Source organism: Formica exsecta, unplaced genomic scaffold, assembly GCF_003651465.1.
Source record: "Formica exsecta isolate Colony F162 unplaced genomic scaffold, ASM365146v1 scaffold83, whole genome shotgun sequence".
NCBI classification, from domain to species: Eukaryota; Metazoa; Arthropoda; class Insecta; order Hymenoptera; family Formicidae; genus Formica; species Formica exsecta.
The window spans coordinates 1,167,706-1,189,468 of NW_021853600.1; the positions used below are offsets into that span (position 1 = coordinate 1,167,706).

At 32.9% G+C, this 21,763-nt stretch overlaps 1 protein-coding gene across 6 annotated transcripts in view; it reads left to right on the plus strand.

Moving 5' to 3' along the window:
* LOC115244693 (probable nuclear hormone receptor HR3) overlaps positions 1-21,763 on the plus strand; it is an 88,834-nt gene that overhangs the window by 41,416 nt on the left and 25,655 nt on the right. For 5 of the 6 annotated variants that reach the window (XM_029822566.1, XM_029822568.1, XM_029822571.1 and 2 more), the window contains one exon: positions 17,585-17,812. In XM_029822566.1, coding sequence (XP_029678426.1) covers positions 17,585-17,812 — 228 coding nt within the window. Of the gene's footprint in view, positions 1-16,645; positions 16,998-17,584; positions 17,813-21,763 lie in introns of those variants that run through there. The other variant, XM_029822567.1, reaches the window with a different exon arrangement.

Genomic DNA, 21,763 nt, shown 5'->3' on the forward strand with positions numbered 1-21,763 from the left:
ATATATATATATATATATATATATATATATATATATATATATATATATATATATATATATATATATATATATATATATATATATATATATATATATATATATATATATATATATATATATATATATATATATATATATATATATATATATATATATATATATATATATATATATATATATCTTGTAAACAAAACTATATTTATATTTCTCTGCTGCAAAATTGAAATGTGAAATAATTACAATCAATATCCGTTAGCAGTTTCAACGACAACCGGATAGAGTATTTAAAAAAATATATCACGTTATTATACAACAAATGATTGGCGATACACATTGCAAAATTTTATTAATGATTATAATAAAATTATAAATTTTTGTCCTACATTCTAAAGGTGATATACATGTTTCACATCGAAGGGATAAATTTGCTATAAAAAAGAAAAAAAAAATCTTTGAAGGAAAAGAACGCGCAACGAGAAGCGCAAAAGAACGAACGTTCGCGCATCGCTGTCCACGAGGCGAGTAGTGACGGCCAGCAGTAGTAACGGCGATGTGGGTCAGCCGCGGGGCGGCCGCGCGGGGCCCCCTAAGGGGGGCCGCCGAGGATCGACGAGAACGGCCGAGCGGCAATCACGTTGCGCGCATCTGGGTCAGCGGCGTAACGGCGCAGGCGTGATGCAGCCTCCCGGTCGTTCACCGTTGACCAAGTTACTAACCTTCCGACACCCGGTCGCCGCTCGGTTCTCCTCGTATTGACCGCCGGAAAAACGTTGACTTTTCGCACGCGGGGGTGAGTTACTTAGGCGATCAAAAATTTTCGCAGATGTTGAAGATGTAAGAAAAATAAAGTTTTGTTCATTAAAATTGCGCAATCAAATTTTCGAAAGTTACCTAAGTTTAAGTAATTATTATATGATACAAATAAATAGGCACCATTCATGTAACTGACAACGAATTGAGGGAATGCATTTTTGCCAAATTTAGCTTATTTTTTAAATAAATAATTTATGTTTAAAAAAATTATAAGGAGCTAAAAGAATTAAGACATATCTCTATACAATCGACGATTCCTTCATCATCGAGTGATTGCTATGATTTCGTGCAAGAGTATATGGTGTCGGGAAGCAGTCCGATGACAGGGCTCATGCATTACGTGCAAATGCGTGGGCGTGCAATGTGTAATCGATGTTGTAATTGGTCGATCGCGCGAACGTCTCTGACAGCGATATGCGTTACTACTCTAAACACTTTCCTCATTAGGCCTGATATTGCAAACGAGCAATAAAAATGAGCATTATAAATGAGCAACGTTGTACACTATTGCATTGTAATTTTTGAAATACATCATCTGATAGAATCTGACAATTTTTACCAAAAAGTTTATGAAAAGATGGTAACGAGATTAAACATCACTATATTAAAAAGGTGTCATAAACATTTAGCTCAAATTTATATGGGCTGCACCAATGGTAATTAAATTGAATTTAAACGTATTAAGTATTTTATAGTGATAAATATAAAACCGAGCTATATTTTATACGAGATAAAGCACAAATCGATGATGTTACACTTATAATATAAATAGTTTTCAAAAGTGAAAATTCAATATACGTTATTTATGTAAAAAAGGTTTGATAAATACAAATATTTCAATTCTGCGAGAATATACAATTTCTCGGAAAATTTCACATTTCAGCATTTATAAATAATTCGGAATTAATACTTTAATTCGAGTTCCTTTGGTGAGATAGTGTATGTTAAATACGAAAATAAATTCCGAAGATAAATTCATTCGAAAATGATACATAGCAACCTGTAAAGATATCCCGTATGAGAAGTCGATCGAAACTCCCGATCGATATAAAGTATCGACGCGAATAAATGTACTTTAATATTGGTAGACGCCCTCGTTACCCGTAGAATGTAGGTTAACCATCGAAGTTAAAAAAGCAGAGTGAGGTATTTTATATTCCGAAGAGCGCGCACGGCGTTAACTTTTTAATATTATACTAGAAATCGTGTTACACAATGTTCATTTCTACTTAATAATACGCTAACGTGTTTTCATGTTCTTTAATAAGATTTTTGATATTACATCATAGATGCAACTTTATATGTGGATTTCATTTATATATTATAAAAAGCATAATAATAAAATTATAGACAAGTACGTGTACATACGCATATACACACATACATACATGTTTTCCAAATACATCTCTTTCTATAGGATAATTGATATCGTAACATTGATATCAATTTACGATTTGCCAAAATTAAGAAAAAAAAAACATTATAGATGTTGTATATATATATATATATATATATATATATATATATTAATATTAAATTGATTTTGTTTTTGCAAATTTAAAATTAATAATAGACATTTACTATATAAATACTCGGGCACTGTTTGTAATCTGAATAATAACATAAAATTGAAATCAGAATCTTTTCCATATTATTTTTTATTATTATACGTTACATTTTTATATTACATTATTTACATGCTTTCAATATTTCTTATACCACGACAAATGTTTCTCCGAGAAAAATATTGTTCCAAAAACTGACTATTTTATCAGAGAAGAGTTATTTTTTTATTTTTATTTCAATCCAGCACAGATTCATTAAGGATCATTGAGCACATGAAAACAACGCCGGGAGGTAGCCTAAAAATAAATTTTTTTTGATTGTATTTAAGGAAAAATAATGTTCGTCTTTTTGGGGAGCGGACAAAGAGAAAGAGCGCAATTTTTGTTAATTTAATCTTTTCGTAATGAGGCTAAATTATGCGTGAGTACTCTAATTTACTTCACTGTAATAAAATTTACAAATGACAATAGAGCAGACGGCTCTTTGACGGCATAATTCACCTGCCTGCTCATGTACACGTAGTATGTATTCAAATATCCCGATTGTGCGTCCAATATTAAGTGCACGTGGGTCGCAAGCATGTCGATGCGGGCGTGCTTTCTAAATTTCACTGCGCACGTCTCGCGCGTCAATCGCTCGTGTTATCGTGAAAACAAAAACTCAGGGTCGCATAAAAAAACAAAACAAAAAGCTTGCAATCAGTGAACACTCTTTTGACATATTTCGCATATAGGACAGCCTAATAAATCTGTATCTTAAATGATATTTTAAGATATAGATATTTTTTTGTTACATTCAGAATAAGATAAGAATAAAAGCTATACAGAAGCAAAATACGAAGTTATTTTAAATTGAAAATAAATTTGAATACGAAATAAATTATTAATCGAAGATATTTTATATTAAAAATTATTAAGTTTTATTTAATCTTTAAAATATTTAATGTTAAGGATACTAAAAAGAGAAAAAAATTTAATGAAATTTTTCTAAGAAAAAAAATTCGTTGGAAAAGACGGTTCAAAATTTATTAAAGAATGTCACTTTATTACACAGTTTCCCTGAGAAACCTTGTATATATTTTCCAATTTTCGAAGGCTCATTAAATCGACGCAATGTTCAATTTTATCTAACGAAATAAAACTGCATAGTAAATCAAAATAATAAAAAATTATCTTTTTGTTTGCATAAACCTAAAGATGCAACATGTAAGAAGATTACGTTCGAGTCCTTGACACACATACAAGAAATCGTTGCAAAAGGGTGGAGCGCAAAAAGGCTTTTCACGTCGCATTTGGCGATGCGATCAAAGTCGGAGAACGCGAAGTTCTCCGTAAAGTCGCACAGACGATAGACCTTGGAGAATTCCGTGGTGCAGAACGCGAAAAGGGGCGCAAAATCCGTGAAACAGCGAGAAAATCTACGGATTATTTCATAACTTAACGCGTTATATAGTTTGTATGTTAGAATATTAACACATATATAGAGACTCATTATATCTTTTCTAAAAAAAGAAGATATTTTGTGTAAATATTTTTTCTTCAACTTTATTAAAAATACAAGAAAGCAATATCGTCGATGAAAACTTTGGAGAAATTCAAAAATTTCAACTATGCTAACTTCTATATATGAAACAAGAATACATTTATTTATACATGGATAATTTTTACTTTATTCTCAATTATGAAGAAGATTAAATAATCGTCTCTCTCTCTCTCTTTCTCTCTCTCTCTCTCTCTCTCTAGATCTATTTTTAAAGAAAAAACAGCTTGTGTAAAAAAAAGAAATGCAATTTCAATTGATGCAGTTGACAAATATTTGTTTGTATAAATATATCGAAAAATAATAACAAGGATATCGCGAATAATAATAAATAAAATAAAGCATATATACTGATTTATATGATAATACAATAACATTCGCCACGTGAATGCCATATAAATCCGGAATTCAAATATTAGCCGAATTAACATATCGTCTATGAAATCAGCTTAATATATTAAATGCTATTTTTAACCGTACAGCGAGACAATATATATATATATATATATATATATATATATAACAAAACTATATTTATATTTCTCTGCTGCAAAATTGAAATGTGAAATAATTACAATCAATATCCGTTAGCAGTTTCAACGACAACCGGATAGAGTATTTAAAAAAATATATCACGTTATTATACAACAAATGATTGGCGATACACATTGCAAAATTTTATTAATGATTATAATAAAATTATAAATTTTTGTCCTACATTCTAAAGGTGATATACATGTTTCACATCGAAGGGATAAATTTGCTATAAAAAAGAAAAAAAAATCTTTGAAGGAAAAGTCTCTCTCTCTCTCTCTCTCTCTCTTTCTCCTTTTCCGTTCTTCTACTTGCCTACCCCCTTTTCCACACTTATATCCGGCAATTGTTAGATATAGATTTCGGGATCTGTTTTCCCTTTCATCATTTGTAATACTCTTCTCTGATACTTTATAGAGATACTATTTGATGCGTGTAATAATATAATTGAAAATATCTTACTATTTATGTAAAAAAAAAAAAAAATTAATATTTTCTCTTTCTTTGCGAATTTAAAATGAATTCGTAATTTCGAAGGCGCGTGTCATTGTTCTAATCTGCAATCGAAGTGAGATTTCATCGACATTGAATTGTTACGTCTCGATACCCACCAATGACTCGTTGCATGATTCGTACCGTCTCTATTCGTCGATTGCATGACGATGAAGAATACAACGCAATGACACAAAACACGTGTATCATATCATTGTGTATAATAAAACCCTGTCATTAATGTGAGAAATACATTATATATCTCAAGTGATTTATATCTATTTTTCACATAAAAGAATCATTTTTCATTCAATCAGCCGAATCTAACGAAATTTGAACTTACGTGACATGGTTTTTATCATTTTCTTATTCATAATTCTGAATTAAAAAACTTAAAGTAGAAAAATCTATTATTTGGACAGACAATAACTGACTTTTAGGTGATGGATCTTAGATAATAATATTTAATAATATCTATTTAAAAAATTTTAAATAAATAATGAAGAGATGAAGATGATTATTTTATTGCAAAGATTGAGTACAAACGATATTATATAAAATCGTTAAAAAGCTATTTTTCTGAACAATATTTTGAAAGAAAAAATGCATTTCTAGAAAAATTCTTCTCTTATATAATCTCTCAATATTTTTATAAATAATATTTATAGTATCAATTATTATAGAATAATGTTTCTTAGAAGAATTTTCTTTAAGGATATAGAACGTTTATAGAAACAGGGTTATATGTCAAGCCTTCAATTATACTAGGTTCCAAAATTGCGAAATCTTATTCTGCAGAAATCGATTGAATTGAAGTTATATTATCTTGTTCTCTTGTGTGAAGAGGGGGCTTGAATTTTATATATCCACTTCCTGACTATAGCGCGGCTATTGCAATAGGGCGATGAGAGTACACATAAAGAACAATAGGTACCTATGTCGATGGAATTATGAAATATGTCTTCCTCATTGCACGAGGAGTGGATAATATGAAACTATATTGCGCCGATATATGCCGTCGTCGAAGCAACCATCGTCTAAAACCGCGAACCGAGTTGTCAATGAGTGCGACGTGGACGTACGCGTTATTACAGTATAGTATAGTGGCGAACCCACGTTCGCCACTATTGAATTCGTGCTACGATTTGCCTCGCTTTTTTTAATTGGCTTTTGTTTTATTTGTTTTTACTAACATCGAAGTTTTTCTATTCAATCTCTCTTCGCAAATTGTCTATGATTTGTGTATGTATGTGTTGTACAAATAATTTACCACATCATATAAGATTTTATTTAATTTTATATTTTTTATTTTTGAAAAATACACTCTTGTCGGGTAACTTTTTATCTTTATATGTGTTTTTTATTAAAATTCAATATAATTTCGTTTAAGGGCAGAATATAATTTAATATAATTAAATTTAATGTGCGTAATCTTGTATCAAGGATTTTGAATATTTTTTTAAATTTATAAATACATTAATCGCACGATATGGGGAATGCAAGATTTACTATACCAACAAGGTTTACATAACCCATGATCTGTGAAAAGTAAGGTCTCTGTCGCGCTGGAAATGCTCCGACGAATCAACAACCGATATAATCAAAGTCTTAGCACACGATAGAACGAAATGCCAAAAAGTAAAGGTCAACGTTCCTCAGATGACAACGCACTCAATATAACACAATCTAACGCAGCCGTCTCGGGCATTGAAATACGGCAAGAGCTTCACGATCGCTCGCAATAAAGCGAAATTTCATTCATATTTTCATATTTACGATTCTTCAAAACTGTGTCATATATTTAATAAGTTGTTGCAAAAGTAATTATTATATATTTTGCGGTTTCGCAATGAATGAAAAGAAACAAAAATCAATAGAACATTTTAAGAATGTATCAATGCCCCCCAAAAAATTATACAGAATATCTTTTATTTATTTTGTTATTCTGTATTCCGAGATATATACATTTATTGTTTTGTATTTTAAAGTACATCTTCATCGTTGATACATTTAATAGACAGATTGATTGTGCGTGCAGAGTATTCTCCAGGAAGCTGATGCGAAAATAGATTTGCAATATACGTCCGCACGCATTCATAACGCGGTGCTGTTTAGACACGCGTTCACTACACAGTGTTATACGAAATAGCTATTCGCGTCCCGCGCGGCCCAAATCCGAAGATCATTTCGAATGCCGGACGATCTTGGCAGAGAGCGATCTTTCGATCGGTCGATTCTGGCCTACGTGTACGTGTTACTACTGTGACTATCCGTGTCGCAAGCATTACCACATCTGGGGTCTCTCTTAAGGAAACTGTAACAGGTCATTTTTGTCCGCGGCCGGGCAAGAGAAAGAGGGATAGATAGATAAATAGAGAGAAAGAGAAAGAAGAGAGAAATTGAAAGAGCGCGAGAGAAATTGTGCTCCCTGTGTAAGGCTCGTCCATTACCGGTTACATCTCTCACAAAATGGCGTAAAATCGAGAGAGTTGCATAACTCTCTGAAGATCAGTTATCCTGTACCGATCAGTCGGCGACGAGCTTTTGGCCGGAACCGTTCGAGAGTAATATTAAATATCTTTGTTTTTCTCTTTATTTATATCCGTAATGTTTCTCGTAAAACATGATCTGAATTTTCATTTTCTGTAAATTATGAAGAGAAATGGTTCTTTGGAAAAAACCATATTCTATTAATAATATTTTAGTAATACCAAAAAATGTGTTTAACAAATATTCAAAATAAGATGGTATTAATATATAACAAATATTTTGCGACCTATGCATAATACATAAAACTTGATTAAAATAATATTATTTTATCTTATTTTATTATTTAAAAAAGTAAAGATGGAAAATCTAAAAATGATCCTCGAAAGCGGTTAAACATTAAACATCAATTATTACACTGTGAAATTTAATTGCGACGAATATTGTATGAATTATTAGAGAGACTTAAAATGTATATAACCCCAAGAATGTATATAATCTTTATCATTGGATTCTGTCACAGCATTTACTATTTACACTTTAACAACTTCTTGATAGTTCAGTTTTTTTTAATATATGGAAATAATTTATCAAAAATATATTCTCTCCCTCTCTCTCTCTTTCTCTCTCTCTCTCTCTCTCTCTCTCTCTCTTTCTCTTTTCTATTTCTCTTTTCTATTTAAAAAATAAAATGCATATTATTGGATTTATAATATAACTGACCTCGTTGTAGTAATCAATTCGTGCATATATAACCAAGATAATTGGGAAGTATAATAGTCATTTATTATTACATTTATTTAATGAACGTGTATGAATAATTTTATAGACATCATTTAGCTTTATATCTGTCACATTACTTTTTAAGTTCTTATTTGACAGATTAATAAACGATGAATCTCAAAATTACAATATTCGCAAATGTAGGTCATTTGGTGAGAAGTTTTAATTTAATTCTTGAATCTCAAAATCAAATCAATATTTAAAATCTGAATTTAGCTGCAATAACCTATTGATGATCAATGTTTATCGTTATAACATATCAAAACCTTTTTGCAAACATTATTTATACGTGCAAAATATTCGGAGAAGTGACTCCCATTAACAAGTCTCGATCCGCAATAATTTACATCGAACATAGATGTTGTTTCCGACAGAATCAACTCAATAAATTTCTTACGAAAGCTTTTTCTATGGCAGTATTGCGATCATCGATTTCGATCGTTAATAAAAATTGTAATATTTTCTTGTTTAATTTAAACTCGTATTAATTATGCTATCGTAACGTGAGAGTAGCCATGTAACTAGAGTATGTAACTAAAACACTTGGATTTTAATATCAAAAGCTAATATGCCAATTTTGGCACAATGTGTACAAATCTGTTTTTTTATGATTTAATTTTAAATCTCCAATGTCGCTATTACAAGACTTACAGGGATTTACCATGCTCGACTTCTTGCGTTATAGTACGATTTCTAGAGTGCGATTCATGGAACCAGTGCATGGCCGTAGCGAGTGCAGCGTGAATCTCGATCCGAAATGTAGGTCAGAACGCAAAGCAATCGGTATGAAAGTAAATCGTACTATGCGACAGAAAAAGTACATTTATTTATACATGATAATCCTTTAAGAATATATTTCTTAACTTGATGTATAATCTGGACATTATTGTTAACTTATAGTAAAAACAAAATTTATTAATAGTAATTTCTAATACTTGCATACCAGTGAATAAGAAAACTAAGTGGACATTATGATATAAAAGTTAATAAAATACTGACATTAAAATGAGAGAAAGGGAAAATAAGAGAACGAACAGTAAAATGTGAGATATATAGCCAAGAAATTTTATTTTAATTTCTTGAACTTGATCCATCTAACAATAAGAAAGATTCAAAGTTATAGGGGAGTAACATAACTTACAAATTAATTAGAGAAATAAATTACTTTATTATAATTACATTTAATCGTATGATCTCTTGGATGAAAGTTTGACATGACATCGCATAAATTAATTATAATGAAAAAAAAACGCATAGTAATATGAGAGAATATATTCCGTGCATCAATATATAAGTGCATCAATACATTTATTTTCTCCATCACGCTATCAATTAAATGCATTTAGAATTTGATATAAAAAAGCATGACGATTATTATACTTATGTTGCCAATATAACGCTCGACAGAAAAATAGCATTATCTTGTGACGTAGAGTTTGCATCAATTATCATTGCGATGTTATCGATAAATATTCGCAATTGATATCTATTTAGGAGAAGAAGCTTTTTTCAATCGAATTTTTCAATCAGATGAGATATAATGATATTAATAACTCGTTTTCTATCGCGCTGGTAATCGTTTTATAATATCAATATCGTATTCGGTGATTAAATAGCAGATTGATCCGAATGTTATAATGTTATAATACGTTCAGATGGCTTTCCGAGATATTTATTTTTTTATTGAAATTTATTTGGTTTGAATAATTTCTATCTAAATTTCCATTCGTGTTTAACGATTTCATATTAAGCTCGCATTACATCATTTTTGGATTGTAACGAAATAATATTCTGATATTGGTATATGGTGCCGTAGTTGAATTTTCATAAATTATCAAATTACAAACTAGGTCTCTCATTAATAGCAAGAAAAATAAAAATATTAAAATTGATGTATAAGGATTTAAAATTTTGTATTTTATTTAGATTTTAAGAGAGAATAGAGAAAAAACACAAAGAATTTTTGTATATTGGATTTAACTAATTTTTTTATTTCAATTTCTAATATGATATCGAAATGTTTGTTATGTTTTTGATCCACCTAAGATCAGACATTTATAACATTTAATTTATAAATTACATTGATAATATTTATGAATTGAATTTTTATGAGTTGGAGTAAAGTGAAATTATATTCCAATGTAATATGCACATAAATTATGTAAACACTCTCTTTTTCTCTTTCTCTTTTCCTCTCTCAATTTGATAGCCATTTGAAATGTATATTTTCCTGCGAAAAAAATCAAAAGAGATCGTATCTCTCGGTGTGATCAATTTCTACGCTTATTATTTCATATTTCTACATTCTCTTCTATTTCATCGCTGAAATGGGTTAACAGTTTAGTCATCACGATCTGCGTCGTCGAAATCTCGGCGTATCGCCTACGATCGTTCGCCAAACAATGCGCGTCGCTCGTACGACGGATAATAGCCCGAGAGAGTCGTTGAACCTCGCGAGCTTTCCGAGATGACGCGCGCGAGCGTATTGCTACCGCGGTTACAGCATTACGTGCGGACTTGGCACGAATTACGCGTTCGACGTTTATTATACCGCTCAGAAACGCCTGTCTTAAAGTTCGTCGTCTCGGGACCGGTCAGAAGTGACGTCAGCCTGCGTGTCGCGTGAATGCGAGCGAACGAGCGGCGACGTTAACCCTTTGCACTCACTCGGTCGTATCTACATTACGTTCGAATCGTTACGCATTGAAGTCTGAAAAATGGTTATATCTTGTGATATACCAGTTGTGATGACTCAACATTTGTGTAAATTAGGTATGTCGGAACGACCCAAGTTATTAATTGCAATGATTATTTGGGTAATTAGCGCGCATCTCGTTGATGAAATTAGAGTTATACACTCATCATACATAACATCAGAGCTTTCTTTTAAATTTAGATAGACTATATATCCATTATGTTTACAATCTATTTACATTAATCATATCAAAGATCTAAAAAATATATAGTACCAAGAATTTTTCTCGATGATGATAAGAATCTCTGGTATTAGAAGATTTGTATTAATAATTTATGGTATGCAAAATGCATACGCATTATTAAAATATTTATTACAATATTTACGATCAAAAACAGATCCAGATTGCTTTAAATCGATCAAAAATTAATTTATGATAATACGCGAAAAATGTATGATACCAAAATATTCCGATTGATAAACGACAAACAGCAAATTTAACGATAATCACTATCTCGCCCGTTTCCTAAACAACGAGCAATGTAAATAAACGAATCAGTACACGCATCAGCCACTGGCGCACGTCTTGTTATCAAAAGCTGGCTTATCTACTTTATCCGCGGTATCGCGCAATCTTACATGTTAAATTCCACGGCATAAAGGTAGACGACGACAACGACGACGATAATGACGACGCGTTGCAATCACCGACTCGCGCGCATGCATATCGTCGTCGCGCGAATATTTATTTGCGAAATGTATTTATAGAGTATTACGCGGTGCAGGTTGGCAACCTCGTGTGCACGGTTATGCAATAAATGAGCGAAGGAGCGAAAGGGACACGGTGAGGGGGAGAGTGGAGGAAATCACTCAGAGTGAGCGGCGAGTGCGAGAAGGGAGAGGACAGGGAGGCGAGCGAGGACAATGGGGAACGATGAAGTAGGGGAGGGAGAACAGCGGTGAGGGAACGAAGAGAGAAGGAAGGAGTAAAATGGCGTGGAAAGAACGACGCACGGTGGGGAAGTGGAGGGGATGAAACCGGCGCGTGTTCGGGAAAGAACAGAGAGAGAAAGAGAGAGAGAGAGAGAGTCGGATAATGAAGGAAAAATGAAAGGGAAGAGGAGAATAGTTGCATACAATGATAGAGTACCGAATAAGGGATGGGACCGCGATGTGAATGTAAGCAGAAAAGGATGAAGGACCAGATAATGATGTCAGAAGGAAAAGCGCGTATAATATATAAGAGAGAAGATTTTTTTCTGTAAATAAAATTCATGAGATGCTACTAGTTTACGAAATGCCAGAATACAAGCGGCGTCATAAGAAGTATCAGCTGTGTGTATATGATCGGATGAAGTAAATTTCATATTTTTTAAAGAAATTATTAAATTACTGATGAAAGAATGTCACACTCGATAATGTATAAACATGCTGATCATTGATAAGATGATTAGTTTTTTTGTACAGTTTAAACAATATTAAATATACAAAACTTTTTTATTGGACTTATTCTCTCTCTCTCTTTCTCTCATATTTTGCAGGATTCCAAACGTTAAACATTTTGACAAGAAAATAAAAAACTGAATTTTTTCTTTATTAACAGTTTCATATCATCGAATCAAAATATAACGAGTCAGAAATCATGAACTTTTATTATTATGAAAAAATTAATTTAAAATATCTTAAAAGAAAGAAAATATTATCTCTTTATATTCTCATCCCTTGTTTTCACGAGTTCAAACTGCTCGTTCTCAAAAAACGAGTATCGCGACTTCTATATCCCCGCCACGAAATCCCCAAAATTACGCGAACCGCGTTTCCGATGCGGGAAACACGATACGCGCATGCATTTAGGTAGCACGCCAGTGACCTTAACAAGGCGCGCTAATAAAGCAAACGCGTCGCACGAGTCGAGATCAGAAAGCGCGCGCTGCACGCTCGTAATCCGGCCGGCGCGGCTTTCGGTCCTCTCCGACGCGGATCGGCCGTCGCCGACAATGTTCGGTAGTCTTCGCGGGGGCGGTGGGGGCCGTTTTGCTGTCAAAAGGGAGGGAGATGGTGTCAGATGGTTAGAGGGGAGGAGGGAGCAAAGGGTGAGGCACTCGGCCATCATCAGCGGAGGCGCGTAGTTCAGTGACCCTCCGCATCGTCGCGTGAAGAAGGGGGGCGCGGGGAATTCTGACATATTGTGAGATGCCAGCCCGCTAACGCCGGTCCCCGAAAAACATCTCTCTCCGTCTCTCTCTCTATCTCGCTTTCGCTCTTTCCTTCCTTTGGTTCACGCTCGTTCTGTCTCTGTCTCTTCTACTGATATTTTCTCTTTCTCTCTTTTATCCGCGACGTGCGGGCGTACACGCACTCTCTCTCTCTCTCTCTCTTTCTCTCTCTCTTTTTCTCTCTCATTCACTCCTTCCTCGACACGTTACTGCCACCGCGGCTCGTCAGAACCCCCGAAATATTCATACCGCCAGTCGTGAACTTTCCGCGAGTTTTTCCGGCCGTGTGCGCGAGCGTGAGCAAAGAGGTCGGTGTTCTCTTCGCAAGAGAGACAGATACAAGTGAGGAAGAGGAAGAGAGAGGACGTAGACGCGCCGCGTGTACGCTCGTTCTTCGCTCGCGCGATCATACACACTCCGAGTGTCTCTCCGAAATTCTCGATCGCTCGAAGAAATCTGATTGCGGCCGCGAGTGTTTCGATGCCGTACGACGCATGTTAACACATTATATATGTACATGGACAAATTCTTGCTCTCCCCTCACTTTTCCAGAGCTTGTCCTCTACTGTTTGCTTCATTCCCTATTCATCATTGTATCAGTTTCTTCGTAACATTCTCCGGGATTTCTTCGTCATCTCTTCCTTCAGACACGCGGGCATTGAACGCAAGTACGCCGTGTTCCTCCGTTTATACTAAATAGAGAATTTCTTATCTGATCGACGAAAAATCGATTCGCGAAAGTGCCCATCGTCTTTTTCCACTTTTCGTCAACTTTGTGTTCTCCATCCGCTTATCGCATAAAAATCGCGAATATGGTATATGTATGTGCGTTCGCATGTCATGCGAAATGTATGCGACGTAGACACGAAGTGTAATCGAGTTGTGCGATTAGAAGGTCTCCAGGTGAAAAATACCACGAGGAAGAGTGCGTGTATACGCATGTATATGCGTGACTCCATACTTTTCTGTTGCGCTTGCGCGCTATTCGCGTCGCGCGATTGCACTTTGGACGAAAGATTTGTTCATCTCTACGGGGACAAGATTCGAAGAAAAATCAAATTTCACTTTGCAATGGGAAGTTTATGTTCAACATTATTGACGAACTCTATGCTTACGTGAATATGTTTACATTTCTTATTGCGTCTATCAACGTGGAATAACGTGCATAAATTCTGTGGGAATCGCTATGAGAATTTCTAGAAATTTCATCTTCAAGAGAAATCTAAATCAACGATCGTGCATCGCAGTTGAATATAACGATCTTGAAACATCTTTCGAAAATTATTCTTGCACGACTGTTTTATCCGAGATGTTATTTAAAAAATATAGTCACACACATACACACACACACATAATTCTATTTTCAAAAATGTTCTCTCGATATCGTAAAGTTATATTGTAATAGTTTCCGCGGAGAAGTTACATATAATTTGTAGGAAATATTTATTTATTGTAAACATACTTGGCACTATATTGCATTTTTTTAACTCATTGTTAGTTGAATAAAGCTTACTATAACAAAGAAAATAGTCGATTTGTGGTCCGGAAAATTAAAATAAAATTTGTAGATTAACAATAGACAATAGCAAGAATATAGACAATCATATGTGTACATACCATTCACGTGTAATTTAAATTTATATATTTTAAGAAGTAATTGTGAGAGAGAGAGAGAGAAAGGGACATTGCATTAAATATTAATAAAAACAACCTGTGTATTTAGATCAGTTAAAAAAGAAGATCGTATAACGCGCTATAGTGAGCATTGTGCAGATACGTATTATATTGTTGTGATAAACATACGGTTCTAGAAAAAAAAAACGAGACTAAAGTCGCTACAACATAAGAAAAACATAAGATAAATCGAACAGAAAATTACATCGCTAGACTCTCTAAAATTAGAATAAAAAAAGAATTCTCTCGCGGTGTTAACTATTTTTATCATTATTGAAAAAAGATTATCGAGGCAAGTTGAAGAAAATAAAGCGCAAGATGATAACGCAACATAATTTGAAAGAGAAATATCAAAAGTACTCCTCGCAGATAATAGATATATCATAAGGAATAAAATCAATTGGATATATATAGAAAAAAAATTTATTTAAATTGATTTTTAATATGCTCTATTTTATTATACACAGATATTAAACGTGATACATCATTTAAATGTTATTCTATATCTGTTATATATGAAGCCAGAGATCATGTGTCATTTTTGTATTTACTATTTAATGAATATCTAAAAATTGCATTGCATATAGAATTGCAACGATATATCGACGGTCGTTTCGATTTCGGGAGTTCCGGGTATAACGCTGTCGGCCACGCCGTTATGCCGCTGCACGCTGCGCTCTCCGCATGACGCATGTCGAAGATGCGAGCGTGCCGGGTGACTGTACTCTGGGTTCATCGTTCTCGGTTATGTAATGTTCGGCCGCGTACGTATGGTGCAAGCGCCTCGACGCTCTGCTCGTGGCGCTAGAGTTGCCGGACGGGAGAGGCGCGATATATATCCAAACGGGTGGCTGGCCGCACGCACCGAATCCACGCTTCCGCGCGCGCACACACACACGTGTGAGTCATCTTCCACGTCTCTTTCGACCGACCCGCCCGCCCCCTTTCGCTTTACGAAACTGCTTTTGCATCGGGCTTTTCTGTTTCTGCGCACCACCCAAGTCTCTCATTTTATACGATTTTTTCGATCTCGGGAATCGTCGATCTAATTCCTCGGAAAGTTGAAGGAATAATTGCAGAGCGTTACACGAATTGAAAATTTGCTTTCACATTTCTTTATTTTTATATAAAGGACATGCATTTCGTATTAAAAATATATGCAGAGTGAAAATTCAATTTGAAAAAAAATTGTAAGAAAAATTATTAAAATATCTCAATATTTAATAGACAGATTATATTTTTTTTCGATTTATCGGTCAGAGATTCGGAAAAAGGTACTTCAATCTGTAAATTTGACATGTGAACCAAAGAAATGTAGTTCATATTAGTGTCTATTAGAAATCGAATTAAATTACGATAGCACAGTGTCTGTCTACATATTATTATCTTCCTCATTGTTGATAAGCGAACGAAGAATTGGAATCGAACTCTAACAGATAACGAAAACGATAGACTTTGAGACTCGCCAATCATCTCGCTTATATATAAATATTATTTTTTGCGAAATAGAACTTAAAGAGGCAATATTTGATCTTTTTATCTTATACATATATATGTTCAAAGCTTATATATATATTATATACAATCCTTTTATTTTGGATTTTCTAATTATTTGTTTCCTCTCTGTAGAAATGTAATACTCTTATACTTTTTATAATAAATATAAGAAAATGACTTACAATTAGATTAATTTAGCAAAATAAATATATAATTGAATATTAAAAAATATTAAATACTAATAAAAATTTAATTCTCGGAATCTTTTTCACCGTTTCAAATTAATTTCAATTTTTTAAACACTTAATCAAAACTTTAACAATGGCTACACGTTTTTTTTTAGAACACCATATAAAAAGCAAATGTAAATTTAATTGTGCGATTTTACGACAAAGACTAATTAAAGACTAATCAAGAACGTCCTTTCGACGGACGACTGATTTCGATTACAATCACACGTACAGATCTACAGGATCGAACCGCGAGAAATAAATTGTTCCAACGATAAATCGTAAATGAAATCAGCAAGAAAGATTCGTAAATGGAAGGAAGTCTGTCAGGATTTGGCGGGCCTACGTGGGGTGCGGATAGTACGAGTCCTCAGTCGACGGAAAGATCGAGAGAGAGATCCGCGCAGCCTCCCACCGGCACTGACAGCGCGATCCTCGACGATCGTAGATTGCCAGCCAATTCGATACGAGGTAGAATTATTAAAGAAAAAGAAGATTTATGAAAAACGCAATCGGGCTGTTGAATCAAACTTTGCTTACAAATGCATAATATATAATATAAATTACATTTTATTCTGACATTAAGTACATTGAATTTATTAGAATTTATATCGATTTTAATTCCGAAACTATAGTTTAGAAAATATTGTCATATTACTCAAGAATTTTTTTTATTGTCTTATGGTTAGAGGAAGAAAAAAGATGCTTTACAATACATGTATATTCTTAAAGAAAGATTTATATACTTTGACATATAAATTAAAAGAATTTTTTTAAGTTTTATATTAATTGGGTGAAGCAAAGAGAGAAAAATGTGAAATATACTGAAAAGTAAAGAAGAGAGAGGAAGATTATATGCAAATGTATATAACTCATTGGTTGGTACATCACTAAATACACACATGTATATACACACGTGAGTTTTGAAGTTCTCTCGATGTAAAATACTTGAAATAAAACATGAAAGATTGCGGCGGCCTGTAAGGCGAAAGTTTTCACAAGACATCTTGTCGCAGAAAATCTCATAATTGAAATATTCGTCTTTTTTATAATTGCAGCCCAGATCGAGATAATCCCGTGCAAGGTGTGCGGGGACAAGAGCAGCGGCGTGCATTACGGCGTGATCACCTGCGAGGGCTGCAAGGGCTTTTTCAGGCGGTCGCAGTCGTCGGTCGTCAACTATCAATGTCCGCGGAACAAGAATTGTGTGGTCGACCGTGTAAACAGAAACCGGTGCCAGTACTGTCGGTTGCAAAAGTGCCTACGCCTCGGCATGTCAAGAGATGGTGAGTGCTCTCGACTGTTTCTTTCGTCACCTTCTTTTAAAAAGACAAATGATCTTGTCGTTCTGCGTAAATTTTGAATGGGAAGATTTAAAAGCTTATCGTATAAAAATTATTTCTACACCATATAAAATATTATAATATATATATATTCCTTTTTCTTTGGATGTCTACATACAGTAAAACTCTTTTTTCGTTTGCAAAAAAAATCAATGAATATATATAAGAAGATAATCATTTATAACATCTATAACATATCTATAACAAATCTTAGAAGAATTGGAAATTATATTCATGCATCTCTCAAATGCGCGATATTTTATGCTTATGTGATTCTTAATCGGCATCAAACAAAAAGTTTGCAGCGATATACAAGTTCTACGGGACTCGCGTGAAACATAGTTCAGCATCACACGAGCTCTTTAAAAAGCTTCTTTGTTCGAAGGACTATCGCGCGTGGACGCGATATTGCGACATACGCGAACAACACCGATGACTGATATTTACGCGACGTGCAGATAATAACGCAATATAAACGAGTGATGTGACGAGAAAAAATGCACCGCAAAATGTGTATAATATTTCATGCATTATTTTCGTATCTAATTTAAAAATTTTCATCATATTTTTATTTATATTTAAAATCCTAACAAGAAACATAATATTGTATATATATATATATATATATTAAACTCAACTTTCAACTCTTGAAAACTATATACAAATCAATCTAATTAACTCAGAATTAAATAGTAAAATATTGTATTGTTTAGTTCTTTAAATTTTTAATGAATTAAGTAATGAGTGAAGAAGAAACTGATTGATTATTAGTAACGATTTATTGCGTAATGGAGCATCAACAAACGGTGCACTCAAAAAAGTGGTATTGCAACTACAGCAAATCTCAATCATTTTTACGATAATCGATCTAAGTTGATTAACAAAATGATAAAACTTGTCATTATTTGTTGCATTGTAATGACATATCGAAATCGTTCGCTCGAGATACATCAGATGTACGCGGGCATAGAAAAGACGATGAACCGGATTCTTATCAACATATACGAGTACAGCAATGCGTTGTTGACATGTTGTGTGATTATCGCGGCAGATACATATAGCGTCTCAAAAGATCTATATTAAAAATGGAAATTTATTTTGCGGTGTGTAATAAAGTATTATCTAGGCGATGTGCAAGTTTTATATGAAATTATTCTAGCTACATATTATCCAAGACATTTATATAATAAATTTGAAAGTAAACCTTAAAGTTTTAATCGAAAATAAATGTAATCTTCTTGTTATATTAATGTGAAATGCATTTTTTTTTTTTACTACAAAACTAAATGGACTCGCAAAATTTATTGCAATGTACAGAGCGATTTATCATAAAAAAGAAAACTGACATTTTTTATGCAAACATTTGGCCCGAGGACATTTTAATTACAAATATTTTTCAGAATTGTGTTATTCGTCATCTTTTTTTTATACATCGTGGAGCAAAACAGTAGCATCAATTGAGCAAATTTGTTTCGTTTTTCGATCTCATGTCGCCAAGCATTTCTATACCGCTCGATAAATAAACCCGATCTGGCTCGCAGAGGTGCGGCATAAATTTTATATGCGCGAGCTATTTTTGTAACTTCGTGATTGTTACTTCCGTGAATCTAAATCAAGCATCAACGATCAAAAATCTTGAAAACATTGCAGATTACATTCAATATAGTTTATATGAAATTGTTAATAAAAAAATATTGCTTACAAACTAAGGAACAAACGAGATAAAACAAAACAATAAAACAAGTTTACATTTTATTATAATTGATTTAGAAAATCTTTGTTTAATATTAACGTGGCATTATTTGCTGTTGATTTTTCATGAATAATTTTAGATGGTTGCTATTTATTTCAAAATTTAATTAGGAGTTTCAAATCACTTTAAAAACAAATTTTGATGTAATCCATATCCAATTAAGTCTCTAGGAAATCAAAATCAGTTAAAAGATAACATTTTATTATTAGAAATGACTTTGCTGACACATTCTGCATATTTTAGAAGTTTGCCTTCTTTGAGTTATATATTTTTTCAATCCTTTCTTTTTCATAAAATTTAATTTTACACAATATATATATATGTATATATATATATTTTACATATAATTATATGTATAATATTTTTCATATACTATTACATTAACTTTAATTAATTTTGCGCAATATTAAACAAATAATATAATACGTCTTGCCGTCTTCACGGTCAGGCGATATTTAGCCGCGATATTCGGGCGTGACCGCAGTTTCCTGCTTTTCGGTCAATTATCATGGCTTTTTTATCTGGCTACGGATAAATAATATTGTTGACGGTGGTCGATGCGCGATTTGCGTTCGTTGAAAGCCCAGCTTTGAAATTATTCTTCATGCAAAAAGACAAAATCAATAAATAACCGATAAAATTTAACGATTGTATAATTAAAAACTGCATGGGTTGTTTATAAGTATATTAATTATAATGACAAGATGTCACGCTTGATTTTAACGAATCACCTATCATATAATAGCGAACTTGTTGATAATTATCAAATTTTATAAGATTTCTCGCGGAGAAATATACATATATGTGTGTTGAATATAAATAAAAATGTTGTTTGCAATAATAACACAATGCTTGAAATAAAACAAAATTTGACTCTATAGTACAGAAATTTCTCGTTTTTGATTATAATTAAAATATTTAAGATTTATTAAAATAATTTATTAGCTTGTATTAATAATTAAAATTTCATATCTAACATTCCAGATTTTAGCTATTAATGTATCATTAAATCATTGTTACATATATTATATTCTTTTATAATTTTGTCAATCTTACTATAATAATAAACCATATATATTTTAATAATAAATAATAATTTTAAATAAATATTCGAAAATAATTATGACAAATTACGCATATCTCAAACTAATGATAATTAATTAATTAATTAAATGGTATCGCATTCATTTGATATGTGTTTTATTGCTTTTATAATTATTTGTCATATTGAAGCATCTAAAATTGGATTTATTTAAATTTTACTAATTTTGATCTCTGTTTATTATATATATATATATATATATATATATGTATATATTATAAAATTATTTATATATATAGAGAGAGAGAGAGAGAGAGAGAGAGAGAGAGAGAGAGAGAGGCCTTGTGAAGAATTCAAACTTTTCTTTTAATAAATAAGAAATCGGATTGAAAGGATTAAACCAGGATTCAATACTGAAGTCTGTCTGGCCGTACATTTCAGATTCAGTATCGCTTTATTTACCCTCCGGCGCGATAAGCAGCAAACACATACATCGTTTCTACTGGACGTGCGCACGTATATAGAATACCAGAAAGTGCATCGTAAGCTACCGGTCGGTGTGCATACTCTTCCTGTTGCCATCTCTGTCTCTCTCTCCTTCCTACTCTCTTTGTCTCGTTCTCTCGTTCACACTTTATCCGCGTTCGGTCGATCACCCTCCTCTTCCTCCCTCTCCTCGCCGTGCCACCACATGATAGCTGTTCGGTTAGTAGTTGCTGACGTCGCTATCCCCCTTATCAACCTTTCGGTCCCCGCCCGTCATTTGAACCCTTAACCACCCTTGTGATACGCACGCGCGTGATTTTACGCATACAAGGATACACTGCAAATGCATTGATATCGTGTACATAATAGCAGAAATAATTTATTTTTTTTTAAATTATATTAGAAGACAATAAAAATAATGCAAATTGACGCTTTTCGATTGAGAAATACAATGCTAGTAATCAATAGTTTTAACACGACATGTAATAAGAAACATTTAATCAAAAATATTTAATAAGAAATATTATTTTCAAATTTTATTGTTATCAAATTAATTTATTTTGGGTTTCTTGGGCATTGTTTTTTTTTACTAATTTTTTAAATTAATTATATA